Below are 17,306 nucleotides of genomic sequence, written 5' to 3'. Positions count from 1 at the left end.
GGGGCACATTCTCCACTCTACATCCAACTCTTAATCTAACTCCCGATTCTGGGCTCTTTCCCAAGATACTGTATCCTCAAGGTTAGGCAGGGACAACAGGGAGCCCCTTAGCTCTGCTCTGGGAGAGCAGTGCAACGAGTCCTGGCAAAGCTCAGGTACAGAACAGTTGCCAGAGCCAACCAGCCGTTTCAGTGCCCAGCCCACCTCCATTCTGACCATATCCTAGCACTGGCCCCGTTGGCAATTTCCAGGTTATTTCCTTGCAGTCCTTCTCAGACTCTGGGACCCACAGGGGCCAGTTCTGCTCCAACAAATTGTTTCTACCCACCCTGTCTTTTGGACTGTGCTATTTCTTAAAAACTCAGCTCATTAAACCAGATTTATTTCTTCCTCTACTTGTCATCATGGTAAAAATTTCAACCCAAAACTTATGAATTCGACATCTGGCAGTCTTCTCTGAATGCCCTTGTACACAGAAAGCTATAGAAAGTGCCAAGGAAGGGGTCCACCAGGAAGAGTTTAAACTTCTCTGTGAGGCATGAAGTTGGTGAATGGAGGCAAGACAATGGACCTAAGTAAAGGAAAATAGTTAACCACAGCTGTATTTACTGGTGCTTCCTCTGTGCTAGGCAGTAAGGTCCCACCCAAACTAAATGCTTTTCACAGGTTACTTCATGTAATCCTGAAGTAAATATTATTAAACCCAATTTTGCATATGGAGAAACTGACTCTTAGGGAGTTTAACTTCATGTTCAAAGTCACAGAGCTAGTCAATGGCAAAGGCAGGGCCAAAGGAACAACAGGGGAAACCCAATCTAACTCCAAAGCATGGACTCTAAGAAGCTGCATTTCCCCCAGCCAAAAGAATGGCTCTAAGCAGCTGAAATTTCGTTCTAGGCAATGGTTCCTAACCGTGGGCTATCTGCCCCACCACCAAGGGAACATTTGGCCATATCTGGAGACTTTTTTGATTGTCACAATTGGCTGGGGAGCACACTGTCATCTAGTGAGTGGGTGGAGACCAAGGGCTCCAGTAAACACCCTACGGTGCCCAGGACAGCCTGCAACAACGAATTATCTGGTGCAAATTTTAACAGTGCCAGGTTAGGAAACCTTGGTGCAAAGGACGGTGGATTTTTAACACCAATACATAAAGAACAGGTTGTTTCATCTGGCCCTCTCTCATATGTACTTTCTGTCTCATCACAGATGACAGCAGCCTTCTAAATCTAACTCCCTACCCCCTGGTTAGAAGACGGAAGAGAAGGTTCTTTGGGCTGTGTTGTCTCGTCTCAAGCTAGATGATTCCTCCTGGAAATTCGCCATTGGGAAGACCTGAAAATATCATAGAATATGAAGACCTCTGGACATCTGAACAACAGTTATTGGTTTTTGACTATATTTTCTATGCTTCCTTATTACTTTTATCCACCTCCCCCTGGCCTTTTAAATGATTTTACATTTGAAAGCAGCTGCTGTCAAAAAAAAGAAAAAAAAATTTAAAAAGCAGGCTGTTTTTAAAAAGATTTTTAAAGCTGACATTGTGCATGTCCGCTCCAAACCATACCATGACAGATGCAAGAATTATGATTTTTAAATTATTTAAAGGTTTTTTAAATATATTATACAGAGAAAAATTATTTCATGTACAATAGTATATCTACAGCTCTTGCTGATCTCGTTAACGATTTATCATAGATAAAAGAGTCTTTAAACATAGAAATCTACTTAAAACTGCAAAACTGTGTTCAAAAATCCAATCAGTATTATTAGAAATGATATTATAATCAAACATATGCCACCTCACCTGTTGCTTTCTCTGCACTCAGTTACATTTAGTCTTCCATTCTGTCAGAATCTAAGAGCTTCGACATAAAAATATCTTAATTTGTAATGCAACAAAAACCATATATGGAAAGTATTGAAATTTTGTAAATACACGATAATCCTAATACCTTCGTACAATGCATATGGGCAACTAATTTCCTTTTGATCCAATGGTGTCTTTTTCAGCTTCTTGGAGAATGAAGTAATCCAGTTAGAAAATGGTGTAGTAACATATACAATTACCCTCCAATGTAAAATTGAATATTATCACATTCTGTTCTAATTGAAACCTGAAGCATGGTGTCTGCACATCGGCATAGTGTTAAATCTTATAGGGCATGCTCGAATTAGCCCAGATCATAAAAATATTTAACCTTATACATTACTAAAATCTTTTTAGTTAAGCTAAGCTTGTCTCCTTTAGATGACTATGGAGATATGACTTCTCCAGTGTGTATTTGGTGTCTTGTCTTATGCTTAGAATCTTGAAAGCAAGACACAATAAGCAATACTGTATTTTAGAAAAGGAGGAAGCCACGGGCTTTGTTTTTCTGCTCACAGCTTTGTTGTGATCTTCCTCCACTAACCGTGTAACATGGTACAAATTTTGTTATATTTTCCCCTGTTGTTCCTTTGGCCCGTTTCCCAAACAGAATTTCCCATGGGTTGAGAGATCAGGCCTTTGGACTTTTCTTGCTTTCCAAAAGATCCTAAAGTCAGACAAGAGACACCAGTGTCTAGTACAATAAAAAGATGAGCTAGATGTCTGTAAGTGGTTTATCCAAGACACATCTTTAATCCCAACCCTATACTTTCCCAGTACTTATGTGTACATTCATTTATACGCCCACCAATATTCTGACCTAAAAACCAAATATATTGAAGTGTCTACCTTTCGTGAAGATGAAGAGAGGTACAGATGAACTACTGGAAAAATTACTGTATTAGGCTGAATTATATGAAATTGCTGATATTGGACTGTTTTGACCCACAGAAGTGGCAGTTTCATATAACTCAACCTAGTATCTGTTGTGGAAATTATACTTGGAATTGTCTTCTAGCTTTTGTGATTGAAAGGAAAATGATTAAAGTGCTAGAAGAGATCTCAAAAGGCTCTGCAGGTCTCTATTTAGATTATGCCAGCTGGTTGTTAGCCTTATTCTTGGAATCCAGAGTTGTGTTCCAATGAACTGGTAATGAATGCATGGTTATAGGTATGCCTGACTTCACACAAAGAAGTACCCTTGAAAATTACATGAGGAAGTCACAATTTTCTAAATCACATATGTGTGAAACAGTTGTGTGAATGAAATAGGAATGTGCTACTTAAAGACTCCTAGGGTGGATACGCCCTTGCCGAGTAGGTAATTACTCTCAGAGTTAACTGGTCTGCAAACCCTGATTTTGTACATCAGGTTTGATTAAAGCTTAATATCCTTTCCCGAATGCCATCCATTTTCATCCCCTGAGGTTAATTCACTTAAGGTCCATTGTTTTAGAAACTGTGAAGTAGCCCAATTTGGCAGGCTCTCAGCTCCCATTCCGACCTCTCCCCACCTTCTACCATATTGAACCCTTAGCTTCAATCTAGTTCCTACTAATTCATGTAAAGTTATTACCTGATAGGCCCAACCTTGGTGTTCAGCACGTTCTTCTAAATGCCTGACCTAAATCACTTCTGCTTGGTTAATTTGTGCTCACTCTCGCCTTAGTCTCAGTGTGAAAGTAACACTTACCTTCTGTGCAATTGTCCTTTGTACAGCTGAAGACTGTTAATAAATTCAGGTCTCACCTCCGTATCTGGGAGGGCTGTAGTAGCTATTCATGGAGATGGGAATTTGTCTAATTCCCTTGCTAGGCTTTCCATATCTAAGGTAAACAAAGTCAGCCACCTTCTCTTTTATTCATAGTGCCTATTTCCCAGCCTTTGATCAGTTTTATAGTTCCAGTGGACATACTCCAAGATTTATAGATCTTTCACTAGCAGGCCCTAAAATTAAACTAAGTGCTCAAAGTCCTAATAACCTACTCTGGCTCTTAGTTGCAATAGATAATTCATCATCTCCCATTAGATAAGCCAGTGCATCTCTTCAGGAGCTGACCCCACTCTCCTCTCACCTACCAAAGGACTTTCTCAGGTGTAGTTCCATGAGACAGAGTTCTACTCTCTCAGCTTCCTGCTGGTAATCCGCTTTCAGATTAGCAATAACACTGATAAGGAGAGAACACTGAACCCATTCTGCTGCATGCACTCGCAGGCTTGAAACAGAAGAGGATGTACATTCTTTCTGGCACACACTCACCCATCTTGCCACCATACTTTTAATACCCTATGTTGATTTTTTTTTTCTAATTTACAAAGGCAATACATGTTCTTTGTGGGAAATCTGAAAATACCACCAATATACAGAAAAGAAAAACCACCTGAATCCCACCACAATCTCATTACTTAAAGCCACATTCCCAGACTTTAAATCAGTTAGTGGCTGGGCCCACAGACACTTTTGGATAAGGTATGTGAGGAAATGCCCACAGAGCCAACATTGTCACTTATGTTTTGCATGCCTTAAAGAACAGCTTGACTGCAAACTTCTCGTTGTGCTGATGTTCAAGGGCACAAAGAAAACTTCAGAAGTGGCAGAGCCCTGATGCCTCCTCCAATGAAAGCTCTTGGGGAAATTCTAAAATCCTGCCAGAACATTTTGTTCTCCGTGTTCCTGCTAAGAGTTAGAATACTTACTGTTTGGCAATACTGCCACCTACTGGAAGCTGGGCTTTAGCGTGAGTAGGGAAAACACAAGAGTATAAAAAGCATCTTAGTTTTTAGACAGCAAATAAATGGACTAGATTAACAATGATCCCATATGAAATTTCAAACTCTGGAAGTCTCAGAGTTGAAAGGATTAAGGATATCATCCAAACTAATTTCCCACCTACTCCTCCCAACACACACACCCCTAAGCAATAGCTCTCATTTCTTTGTGTTCTAGTTCATGACCAAATGCAAAATGCTCAGTTTTCAGGAAACTGTAGATGGATGAGAAAAAGCAATGATGCTATTGGCCCAGAAAAGATCATTAGAATTAAATATAAAGTCCAGAAGTACACCCAAAAACACAAAAGAATCGAATACATTTAAAGATGACATTTCAAATCTGTGAAAAAAGGTGGGATTATTAAGTAAATTATATTGCCATAACTAGTTAGTCATATGTTGGGGGGAAGTATTAGATCTATACCTCATAACTTTCATCAAAATAACTTCTAGGTGAAGTAAAGATGTAAATGTTAAAGCATATAGACAAACATATAAATTGATGAATATTTATGTAATTTTAGTGTGGCAATAGCCTCCCTAAGCATGACACCAAAGGAGGAAACCACAAAGGAAAAGATGGGTGGATCTGACCAATTAAAACTGCGGCACTCCTATACAGTAAAAAATAACAAAGTGAATTAAGAGAAAACAAAATTTGAAATATATGCAACAAAGAGTGTAGATCTCTAATATATACCAAGAGCTTAAACTCTGCTACCTTTGGGACGTTTTCCATTATCACAACCTCTTTCCCAGCCAGTGTCCTCATTTCATTCTTTCCTTTCCTTACTGCATTTTTTTCATTCTTGCTTGTTTAATTGTGTTTCTCTCTATTAAACCGGAAGTCCAAGAAGGCAGCAGCAATGTCTATTTTCTTACTGTTATATCTTCAACACCTAACCTGTGCTAGACACAAAGCAAATACTGAAAACATGTTTATTGAATGAATGAATAATGGATACATGAATAAATAACATTTTATAATTCAAAAAGAATCAAACATTCCAGTAGAAAATTGAGCCAAAGATGCAAACTGTCAATGTACTACAAAATAATGCACTAATTAATAATTAAATATGAAAGTATTTCAATATACTAGTAATTAAAAGTACAAATTCTTATGATCTACTCCTTTTTAGGTTACAGAAAGACAAAGAATATAAAGAATTATAGTTCCCAGGGGTAGCAAGGAAGTATGGAAGTAAATGTTCTTTTACAGAGTCACAGGAGTGTAACTGATTCAGCCTTTCTGGAAATATTTTGGCAGTATATTTTCACGTGTGCCAAGTAGTTGCATGTTAAGGAAATTCTCCTTAAAAAGGTCAGAAAAAATAAGCTAAGTTACAGTAATTATTCAAAAAATATATGCAAGGAAGGTTGCTTACAGCAGCATTACCTGAGAAATGGGAAAAATGCAAATAAGCCTACAGTATTGGATGGTTAAAAATGGTATATCTTTTCAATGGAATACTGTGTACCAATTAAGAATAAACACTGTATGTATATTTACTGAAATGAAGAAGCTATATGGTTAAATGAGAGAAGAAAGTTACAGAATATCCATAGTATGTTCCCGTTTTAAAAGTATACATATACATGTGTGCATTCAAGCATCTGAAAGGATATTTGCTAAAATGTTAACAGCATTTATCTCTGGGAGGTGAGATTTAGAGCAATTATATTTTCTTTTTGCATATCTATAGTTTCTGATTATTCCACAATGAGCATGTAGTATCTGTATAATTTTTTCAGGGAATAAACAACAATGTTCACAATATATACTAAATGAAAAACACATGTTATTAAACAGTATGTATAGTATGACACATTTGTAAAAAAGATAATTATATATAAATTTATCTATGTATGTATATATATATGCATAAGAAAGCTAGAAAGACATACACTACAATGTTAATAGTAGTTATTTATGGGTTAGTGGGATTATGGGTGATTATTTTTTCTTTTTGCTTTTCTGTGTTTTCTAATTTTTCTACAATGAATATGTATTACTTGTGTAATAAAAACTAATATTAAAGTTTTAAAAAAAAGGATAAAAAAGTGAGAGACATTGTGGCTCCCCACTTGCCCTCATCCTCCCCACACCACCAAACCCTCTTGACTTACTCTTTGTCTTCAAAATATGGGCAGTGGGGATATGGACAGGATATGCCAGGGCACCATAACCTTTGAAGATAGAAGAGAGAGAGAAACAGAGGAGGGGGTGGGAAGAAAGGAAAGGAGGGAGGGCGAAGGAAGGAAGCAGCAAGAGAAGAAATTAAGAGAGAAAGAATCAAGTAAAAGTGAAGTCAGTGGAGGAAGGATTAAAACAGATTTTGGAAACTTTCTTATTAGCAATAACAAAAATTCTCATAATTTAGCTCAGTTTTCCCGATAGCTACAAACAAAAAATAATAATTTTGATTTTAATAATTTTATTTTCTAATAAAGGAGTTATATACATGTCTGGAGAGACATCTAGGAATGAAATTCTGATAGAAATACATCCCAAGAAGATTTCCAAAAGGCAAGCTAGTTGTCAGGGGCTGTGTAGGGAACACTGGAATTACACAGACTTGTCTGGCAGAGATGGAGGATGTGAATGGGCCCAACAGCCCTGGTTTTGTGGTAGACAGTATAATGGCCCCCAAAGATGTCCGTATCCTAATCCCTGGAACCTGTAAATATGTTCCTTTACTTGGCGAAAGGGAATTTGCAGATCTGACTATACTAAGGATCTTGAAATGGGAAATTATCCTGGGTTGTCTGGGTGAGCCCAGTGCCATAAGGTTCCCTAATGTGGGAAGCAATTGAGTCAGAGTGGAGGAAGGCTATGTGAAGATAGACATAGGAGTCACAGTCAGAAAAGAGAGAACTAAAGGCACTGGGCTGCTGGCCTGGGGATGGGAAGGGGGGCCATGAACGCAGGAATCAGGGAATGCAGGTGGCTTCTAGAAGCTGGAAAAGGAAATGAGATAGAGCCTCTAGAAGAAATGCAGGCCTGCTGACCCCTTGATTTTAGATGAGTGAAACTGACTTTTGACTTCCAGAAATATAGGTGACAAATTTGTGTTGTTTTAAACCACTGAGTTGGTGGTAATTTGTTACAGCAGCAGCAATAAGAAACTGATACAGGCTTTTCTCACTAAGATTAATTTATTTACAGCCTCTGCTGAATGTCCAGCTTGTTGGCCACAGATTGACACTGTGCCCCTAAAGTTGGGGGAGTCCAGCCTGCCACTTAGTGATAAGTCAACTACATCCACCCTGCCTAGAATAACCTGCTTTCTGGATATGGGTTTGACGTTGCCATCTGCAGGGCTTCAGCCAGCACCAGTGTTTGTGGACTCAGAGTGTCTGATCAACAGACATGGGATCCCACATAACTTTGCCTAAGACCAAGGGTCCCACTGCATAGCAAAGGAAGCACATCAGTGAAAACATGACTATTGGACCTGCTTTCTGTACGTACTCCAGAAAGCAGAAGCTGCCATCCTGAAAGAGTGGTGACATGGTCTCTTAAAGGAGAGGACACCTTGCAACATTGGGTGCCAACCTTTAGGATGCACTCTACTCCTTAACCCAGTCAATGCTCACTATACGGTTCTGAGTAACCTATACATAGTATGTAATTCTCTGCTGCTGACAGCATGGCCTTGCTGTAAATTCTAAGGGTCTGTGCCGTGACTCCTACTGGAGTTTGCCGGAGTCTCCACAGCATCCTTTCATACCCAGATACATCTCATACCATGGCCTCTGCCAGATGATATGGCCCAACTGACAGAGCTGTGTATGCTGAAGACTAAACCTGCTGCAGAGCCTCTTTTTGTTCTGTGACTCACTTAAAACTAGTATTCCTAATATTACCCAATAAAGAAGTCAGACCTCTACCCTGAGTGTGAAAGGTTTGCCTCCAAAACCTGAAGAGGCTGACCAAGCCTCGTGTTTCCTCCTTAGTGCTAGGAGATGCAAGGGACAGTACATTGTTTTTACTTTGTAGGGGATGCCCCAGCATCCCTCAGATGACGGGACTTCTAAAAGCTTCACTGGTGTAGCAGGCCCCTTAGTCTCTGTAAAGGTTATCTCCCATGCTCTGGAGTTTGTGTGTCTTACCGAGGCATTCAGAGTGCTCGCCTCTTCATGCTCACCAAGTCCAGGTAACATGATGTCATCAACTTAGTGGACAAATGTGATGTTCTCTAGGAAGAAAGCTCAGATCAATAGGATCAGACTACGCTATTGTGAGGCATGGTGAGATCTTCTAGGGCTAGAGAGGTCTGGTTCTAAAAGGCCATCTGAGGACATGGAGTTATGCTAAAGCCTAAGGACCAAAGCACTCAACGATTACATTAAAAATTATACAGTGAGAGCATAGAGTGCTACAGATATGCGAGCCTACTAGAGGTGGAGGAAGCTAGTTCCAAAAGGTCATCTGAGGACATGGAGTTGGGCTACACCCCAGGTACACAGCTGCAAAGTAATAATATTATACAATGAGTACTTAGAGTTTCATTCTCTGTGTTCTCATTGTTAGATAGAAGTCCATAATAATACGGCATAATTTGCAGTAGTGCGTTTGCACTAGCTGCTTGACAAAACGACAAAACTCAGCCTGGGCTTCTAGGGATTTCCTCTCCACCTGCCCCCAGTAAAACCTCCACTGGGGACACAAGAATTATTCATTAGTTTCAGAGAATATAAAAGTAGCAACTTTTATAGGGAACCCACAGCATCTCTAGAATACTGATCCTCTTCAAACTTCTTCCATCTTTTTCTGTCTAATAAAGCACAATTCATAAAGATCTTTGGAATTCTGTTAAAGTCTCATGACACATACCTGAGGCTATATTAATCTGTTCTAGAAAGATCCATCCAGATTTTGAAGGAGCCAAACTGGTGAATCAAATGGGAGATATAATAAGATCCACCACCCATGAATCTCTCCCATTACCCTTGATTCGTCGTAATGTTTTTGATTATCTGTCTTGGTGAGGATGGATGAAAATTTCAGAAACTTCCATTTAGCCTTTCCCACTGCAATAGCTCTTTCATCTACATGTCAAGAAATCAAGGTGATAGTACTGCCAACTGCTATGTCCATAAAATTATATGTTTGAGAACTAGAGACATGGTTACCAGACAGATCCATGGATGCAGCTGACCCACTATGAGGCAGATCTGGGCCAGAACTCTGTTTATGACCTTACCTCCATTTATTTGTTCTTTCCCTAGTAGATGTTGTGTCCCCGGATATTGGCGTCAGCTCAGGCTCTCTGTCTGAAGCCCTTGATAGATCTAAATATTCTCCTTTCTCCATTGTTTGGTTGCCTGGGTAAATGGCCATAGGACCTTTTGGGGAAGGACTAGAGGAATCACTATTGTAGAAACCTTGCAAGTTTGCAGAGACATCTTAATGTGCATGCAGCTTCTCCTTCGATAGACAGGTTCAGGTTCAGTTAAGTGTCTCAGGTCTGGAAACTAGATAAGAGATTGTCAGTTTCCTTTGGGGAAACTATGTCAGCCTTCTACTCATCCATTTTTGATCTCTTCAAATTCTGTATATTACATAATACCCTGCCCACTGGTCTTACCCCTAGGCATGTCATGCTCACCATTATTAGCCCTCTCTGAGCACCCCTGCAGGGCAGCCTCAGCTGCGCCATTCTGAACTTGTTGCCTGTGACAGTAATTATGCCCATCTTGCTTACGCTTAGGTGCTCTCACCTGGTCCTTGCTGGTCCATGATCCTGTCATCCCCATTGCTGCTGGGGAAAATAATCCAAAAGCCCTGTTCTGTAACCACATCTAAATCATCCCCGGCCTGTAAAGAATGGACACCATCAAGCTCCTTATAGATGCTGCTGTTCTCTTCATCAGCACATTCCTGATTACCTTGGAAAATAAAGTGTCCTCTGGCTCCTCCCAAGCAACAGAGTCAGCTGGTGGGTTTTCTAGTCCCATAGTGGATCCATCCTGGCAAATCCCTTCCTCTACACTCTACCATAGGAGTTATGGTATCTCAACTTTATTTAATGTGGTCCATCATTTTTTTCAAGCTTCCAAATGCCGTAACAACAACGTATTAAAACTGTCTTCCAGGGACCATACCAAAGTGTTAAATCCTGTGCCATGGAAGAGTGTCTTCATATTCATCTTTCACAGCCTGTCATCCTTTGGTCCAGCATGCTTTGGATCTGCCCCTAGGCATGTTCTCCTCATTACTGCGGGTACATGTGAGTCAGCTCCTTTATAATTCGTCACTTCCCTTCTGAAGCCCAGCACTTGCCCATTGTTCCTCTGACCCTAGTTATGGGTTCTTCAGCCAGAAGAGCAAATGGAGAAAGCAGATCTTGAGGCAGACTAGCACTGTCTCGTAAGACCCTTGTCTCATTTGAGTTGTCAGAATTGTCTTGAAAAGGGGGTACTGGGGATTCTCTCTTCCACAAGGTGGAGTGGGCCACATCTGCAGGTCCAGAGGGTTCAGGACAATTTAACATCCTCATCTGAAAATACCCAGAAGCTCTCTTTCCAGATCTCCATCTCTCTCAAGGCCCAAACGCTGGTACTGAGAATTTGGCCTGGTCTGAAACTCAACCACACTTACACTCTAGTGTGTGTCTGGTTTTCAGGTGTGTCTGCCCTCCACCTGCAGGAGATGAGTCTCTCTAAGTTCTTCCCAAAAGGCACACTGACTCTCAGACTTTGCTTTAAATTGTTGACTGATTGCTGGAAGCCTGTCATTTTCTCCCATCAATGACCACTCAGTTACACAGGAAAGAGCTGAGCAAGAATGTTGTTCCAGGTAAAACCTGGGCTGTCAGTGGTGGGAGAGAGGGTCTGGAGCGTGAACGGCTTCGCTTACCTGGGCTCCTTGAGGGAAGGAGGCCGGCTCCTTCCCCTAGTGTTTCTCAGTCATTGGTGTGGGCCACCCGGTAAGGACACCCCACCAAGGAACCTCTGGAGAAAGGCAGCTCGCCAGCCAAGGGCAGTTCTCTGTGGTCAGCAGCAGCAACTGGAGGAAGGTGCACTGCCCCGTCTGGAGGGTCTGGGCAAGAAACCAACAGCATCTTCCAAGTCCCCTTTCACTGAGGCCTTACATGATCATCCATTTTAAATTGGAGGCCTAGCACTTCCCGGCTCTCTGCCTTGATTTATTTTCCTCCAGGGAATTTATCAGCTTCTAACATATGACTAAATTTACTCCTTTTTACTCATGTCTCCCTTGACTATAGAATGTAAACTCCATGAGGGCAGGTTTATTGTCTCTTTTTGATCACTGCCATATCCCCAGTGCCCAAAAGAGTACGTGGCACAGAGCCATCCCTGAATAACTATTTTGAATAAGCAGCTTATTAATACTATGGTCTGGTCAAACATATGGATATGTTTTCAGTCAACAAAACAGTCACATTTCTGCTCTGGGCTTTCCTCAGAGTGATTTACTCTCCACTTTACAACTTTATACTTTCCCATCAACCAAGAGGTTGAGACTGCCTAGGAGATTTAACTATGTATTCTACTAAGCTCTTTAAGCTCTGTCTTCATCAGTGTATATTGGGAGAAAACAATCCAAAAGCAATATATTAATATAGATATTGAAAAAAGAAACCCATTATTGTCACCATTTTACATTGCTTGGGCCTCCACTATTCTTTTACTATTTTTATTTTTTGTAGATAATTATTTTTTATTCAAGGGTAGTTGACACACAGTATTACATTAGTTTCAGGTGTACAACACAGTGATTCAACATTTATATACATGATAATTCTAGGTACCAGCTATCACCATACCAAGTTGTTACAATATTTTGACTATATTCCTTATGCTATACATTACATCCCAGTTACTTATTTATTTTACAATTGGAAGTGTTTATTTTTTGTGTGTGTGTGAGGGCATCTCTCATATTTATTGATCAAATGGTTGTTAACAACAATAAAATTCTGTATAGGGGACTCAATGCTCAAGGCACAATCATTAATCCACCCCAAGCCTAATTTTCGTCAGTCTCCAACCTTCTGAAGCATAACGAACAAGTTCTTCCATGGAGAACAAATTCTTACATAGTGAATAACGTACATGGTGAACAGTACAAGGGCAGTCATCACAGAAACTTTCGGTTTTGCTCATGCATTATGAACTATAAACAGTTCAAATATGAATACTCATTTGATTTTTATACTTGATTTATATGTGGATACTACATTTCTCTCTTTATTACTATTATTTTTAATAAAATGCTGAAGTGGTAGGTAGATACAAGATAAAGGTAGAAAACATAGTTTAGTGTTGTAAGAGAGCAAATGTAGATGATCAGGTGTGTGCCTGTAGACTATGTGTTAATCCAAGCTAGACAAGGGCAATAAAACATCCACGTATGCAAAAGATTTTTCTCAGAACGGGGGAGTGGGGTTCTAAGCCTCACCTCTGTTGATCCCCAATTTCTCACCTGATGGCCCCCCTGCGACTGTGCCTGTCTTAGGTTGTTCCTCCCTTGAGGAATCTTACCCGTCTCTGGCTAACCAGTCATCTTCCGGAGCCATACAGGGAAATGTAAAGTTGGTAAGTGAGAGAGAAGCCTTATTGTTTGAAAAGGTTAGCTTTTTACTTCTTTGCATATTTATGCCCTGTGGCTTCTATGCCCAGCATTTGTCTTGAGGTATCTTTACCACTTGGAAGAATTATGATACTCGGTAAATTTGATATGAGGCACGAATTCTATTTAAGGGTTGTAATTAGGAAGGAAGAAGAAAAGCTATAGAAGTAGCAGGCGGAAGAAAACATGGGAAGATTGATTATTTCTTTGACATATCTTCTTGTAGAGTAACTTCAGCATGTATAGGTTTTAAACTACTAATTAAATTGTGCACACACATTAACATAATAGGAGTATAGTTACATAACCAAAGCATACCTGTAATTACCATCCATCTCCAGTGAAACCAAGAAAACCAGTTAGGCACCTTAGGCATTTGTGAAAACTTATCTATGATATGGTGGATATTGTCCAACTGAACTTGAACAGTCTGAGAGAAATCAGACAAATGAAAACAACCCATTCCTGGGGACTGTTCACATCCCTTATGTTCTTTTAACAGTAAATAGTCTGTAGATGTTAGATTTTGGAGCGCTACAATTTGCACTTCTCCTAATTCTTGGTTGAGTTCCAACAGTATAGATCCGGTCAAATTTGTTGTTTTACTGTATGCACAGGCCAGCTTAGATATCTCCTTCTTCATTCCCATGGCAAGTCCAGGAACTGGTGGGATGAGTGCATCTAAAGCTGTAGCAGTGTGTGGATCTTTGTTGGGGTTTTTTGATGATCTTCTGGCATGAGTCTTCCAGAGAGTGCTGATGTTGGAAGTTCTTTTTCATATCGTATCTTAGTTCATTTTCGGGGTAGCCAAATTAGGCTTTGATCCTCTGTATAAACACAAACAGACCCTTTGCCTACACTTTTATATGCCCTTTATACCCTTGTGTAGAACTCATTGGAGGTCACCACACAGGAACTGCTTTTTTTGTTGTTGTTATCATTAATCTACACTTACATGACGAATATTATGTTTACTAGGCTCTCCCCTATACCAGGACCCCCTATAAACCCCTTTACAGTCTCTGTCCATCAGCACAGCAAAATGTTGTAGAATCACTACTTGTCTTCTCTGTGTTGTACAGCCCTCCCCTTTCTCCCACCCCCCCATGCTTGCTAATCTTAATACCCCCCTTCTTCTTCCCCACCCCCTTATCCCTCCTTACCCACCCATCCTCCCCAGTCCCTTTCCCTTTGGTACCAGTTAGTCCATTCTTGAGTTCTGTGATTCTGCTGCTGTTTTGTTCCTTCAGTTTTTCCTTTGTTCTTATACTCCACAGATGAGTGAAATCATTTGGTATTTCTCTTTCTCCGCTTGGCTTATTTCACTGAGCATAATACCCTCCAGCTCCATCCATGTTGCTGCAAATGGTTGGATTTGCCCTTTTCTTATGGCTGAGTAGTATTCCATTGTGTATATGTACCACATCTTCTTTATCCATTCATCTATCGATGGACATTTAGGTTGCTTCCAATTCTTGGCTATTGTAAATAGTGCTGCGATAAACATAGGGGTGCATCTGTCTTTCTCAAACTTGATTGCTGCATTCTTAGGGTAAATTCCTAGGAGTGCAATTCCTGGGTCAAATGGTATTTCTATTTTGAGCTTTTTGAGGAAACTCCATTCTGCTTTCCACAATGGTTGAACTAATTTACATTCCCACCAGCAGTGTAGGAGGGTTCCCCTTTCTCCACAGCCTCGCCAACATTTGTTGTTGTTTGTCTTTTGGATGGCAGCCATCCTTACTGGTGTGAGGTGATACCTCATTGTAGTTTTAATTTGCATTTCTCTGATAATTAGCGATGTGGAGCATCTTTTCATGTGTCTGTTGGCCATCTGTATTTCTGTTTTGGAGAACTGTCTGTTAAGTTCCTCTGCCCATTTTTTAATGGGTTATTTGTTTTTTGTTTGTTGAGGCGTGTGAGCTCTTTATATATTCTGGACGTCAAGCCTTTATCGGATGTGTCATTTTCAAATATATTCTCCCATAGTGTAGGGTTCCTTTTTGTTCTATTGATGGTGTCTTTTGCTGTACAGAAGCTTTTCAGCTTAATATAGTCCCACTTGTTCATTTTTGCTGTTGTTTTCCTTGCCCGGGGAGATATGTTCAAGAAGAGGTCACTCATGTTTATGTCTCAGAGGTTTTTGCCTATGTTTTCTTCCAAGATTTTAATGGTTTCATGACTTACATTCAGGTCTTTGATCCATTTTGAGTTCACTTTTGTATATGGGGTTAGACAATGGTCCGTTTCATTCTCCTACATGTAGCTGTCCAGTTTTGCCAGCACCATCTCTTGAAGAGGCTGTCATTTCGCCATTGTATGTCCATGGCTCCTTTATCAAATATTAACTGACCATATATGTCTGGGTTATTGTCTGGATTCTCTAGTCTGTTCCATTGGTCAGTGGCTCTGTTCTTGTGCCAGTACCAAATTGTCTTGATTACTGTGGCTTTATAGTACAGCTTGAAGTTGGGGAGTGAGATCCCCCCTACTTTATTCTTCTTTCTCAGGATTGCTTTGGCTCTTCAGGGTCTTTGGTGTTTCCATATGAATTTTTGAATTATTTGTTCTAGTTCATTGAAGAATGTTGCTGGTAGTTTCATAGGGATTGCATCAAATCTTTATATTGCTTTGGGCAGGATGGCCATTTTGACGATATTAATTCTTCCTAGCCACGAGCATAGGATGAGTTTCCATCTGTTAGTGTCCCTTTTAATTTCTCTTAAGAGTGACTTGTAGTTTTCAGAGTATAAGTCTTTCACTTCTTTGGTTAGGTTTATTCCTAGGTATTTTATTTTTTTTTGATGCAATTGTGAATGGAGTTGTTTTCCTGATTTCTCTTTCTGTTGGTTCATTGTTAGTGTATAGGAAAGCCACAGATTTCTGTGTGTTGATTTTGTATCCTGCAACTTTGCTGTATTCCGATATCAGTTCTAGTAGTTTTGGGGTGGAGTCTTTAGGGTTTTTTATGTACAGTATCATGTCATCTGCAAATAGTGACAGTTTGACTTCTTCTTTACCAATCTGGATTCCTTGTATTTTTTTGTTTTGTCTGATTGCCATGGCTACAACCTCCAGTACTATGTTAAATAACAGTGGGGAGAGTGGGCATCCCTGTCTAGTTCCCGATCTCAGAGGAAATGCTTTTAGCTTCTCGCTGTTCAATATAATGTTGGCTGTGGGTTTATCATAGATGGCCTTTATTATGTTGAGGTACTTGCCCTCTATTCCCATTTTGCTGAGAGTTTTTATCATGAATGGATGTTGAACTTTGTCAAATGCTTTTTCAGCATCTATGGAGATGATCATGTGGTTTTTGTCTTTATTTTTATTGATGTGGTGGATGATGTTGATGGACTTTCGAATGTTGTGCCATCCTTGCATCCCTGGGATGAATCCCACTTGGTCATGGTGTGTGATCCTTTTGATGTATTTTTGAATTCGGTTTGCTAATATTTTGTTGAGTATTTTTGCATCTACGCTCATCAGGGATATTGGTCTGTAGTTTTCTTTTTTGGTGGGGTCTTTGCCTGGTTTTGGTATTAGGGTGATGTTAGCTTCATAGAATGAGTTTGGGAGTATCCCCTCCTCCTCTATTTTTTGGAAAACTTTAAGGAGAATGGGTATTATGTCTTCCCTGTATGTCTGATAAAATTCCGAGGTAAATCCATCTGGCCCGGGGGTTTTGTTCTTTGGTAGTTTTTTGATTACCACTTCAATTTCGTTGCTGGTAATTGGTCTGTTTAGATTTTCTGTTTCTTTCTGGGTCAGTCTTGGAAGGTTGTATTTTTCTAGGAAGTTGTCCATTTCTCCTAGGTTTCCCAGCTTGTTAGCATATAGGTTTTCATAGTATTCTCTAATAATTCTTTGTATTTCTGTGGGGTCCGTCGTGATATTTCCTTTCTCGTTTCTGATACTGTTGATTTGTGTTGATTCTCTTTTCCTCTTAATAAGTCTGGCTAGAGGCTTATCTATTTTGTTTATTTTCTTGAAGAACCAGCTCTTGGTTTCATTGATTTTTGCTATTGTTTTATTCTTCTCAATTTTATTTATTTCTTCTCT

The 17,306-nt window shown here is 39.9% G+C and overlaps 1 protein-coding gene across 1 annotated transcript in view; it reads left to right on the top strand.

Annotated features, from left to right (window-relative positions):
* The window catches only part of RGS7BP (regulator of G protein signaling 7 binding protein), a 101,059-nt gene extending 94,361 nt beyond the window's left edge, over window positions 1–6,698 (top strand). Inside the window, exon 6 of the mRNA XM_036887877.2 lies at window positions 1,210–6,698. Coding sequence (XP_036743772.1) covers window positions 1,210–1,301 — 92 coding nt within the window. The 3' untranslated portion in view covers window positions 1,302–6,698. The remainder of the gene's footprint in view (window positions 1–1,209) is intronic.
* Window positions 6,699–17,306: the final 10,608 nt, after the last annotated feature.

This window comes from Manis pentadactyla, chromosome 2 (genome assembly GCF_030020395.1).
Source record: "Manis pentadactyla isolate mManPen7 chromosome 2, mManPen7.hap1, whole genome shotgun sequence".
Lineage (NCBI taxonomy): Eukaryota > Metazoa > Chordata > Mammalia > Pholidota > Manidae > Manis > Manis pentadactyla.
This window is presented reverse-complemented; position numbering and strand designations above follow the sequence as displayed.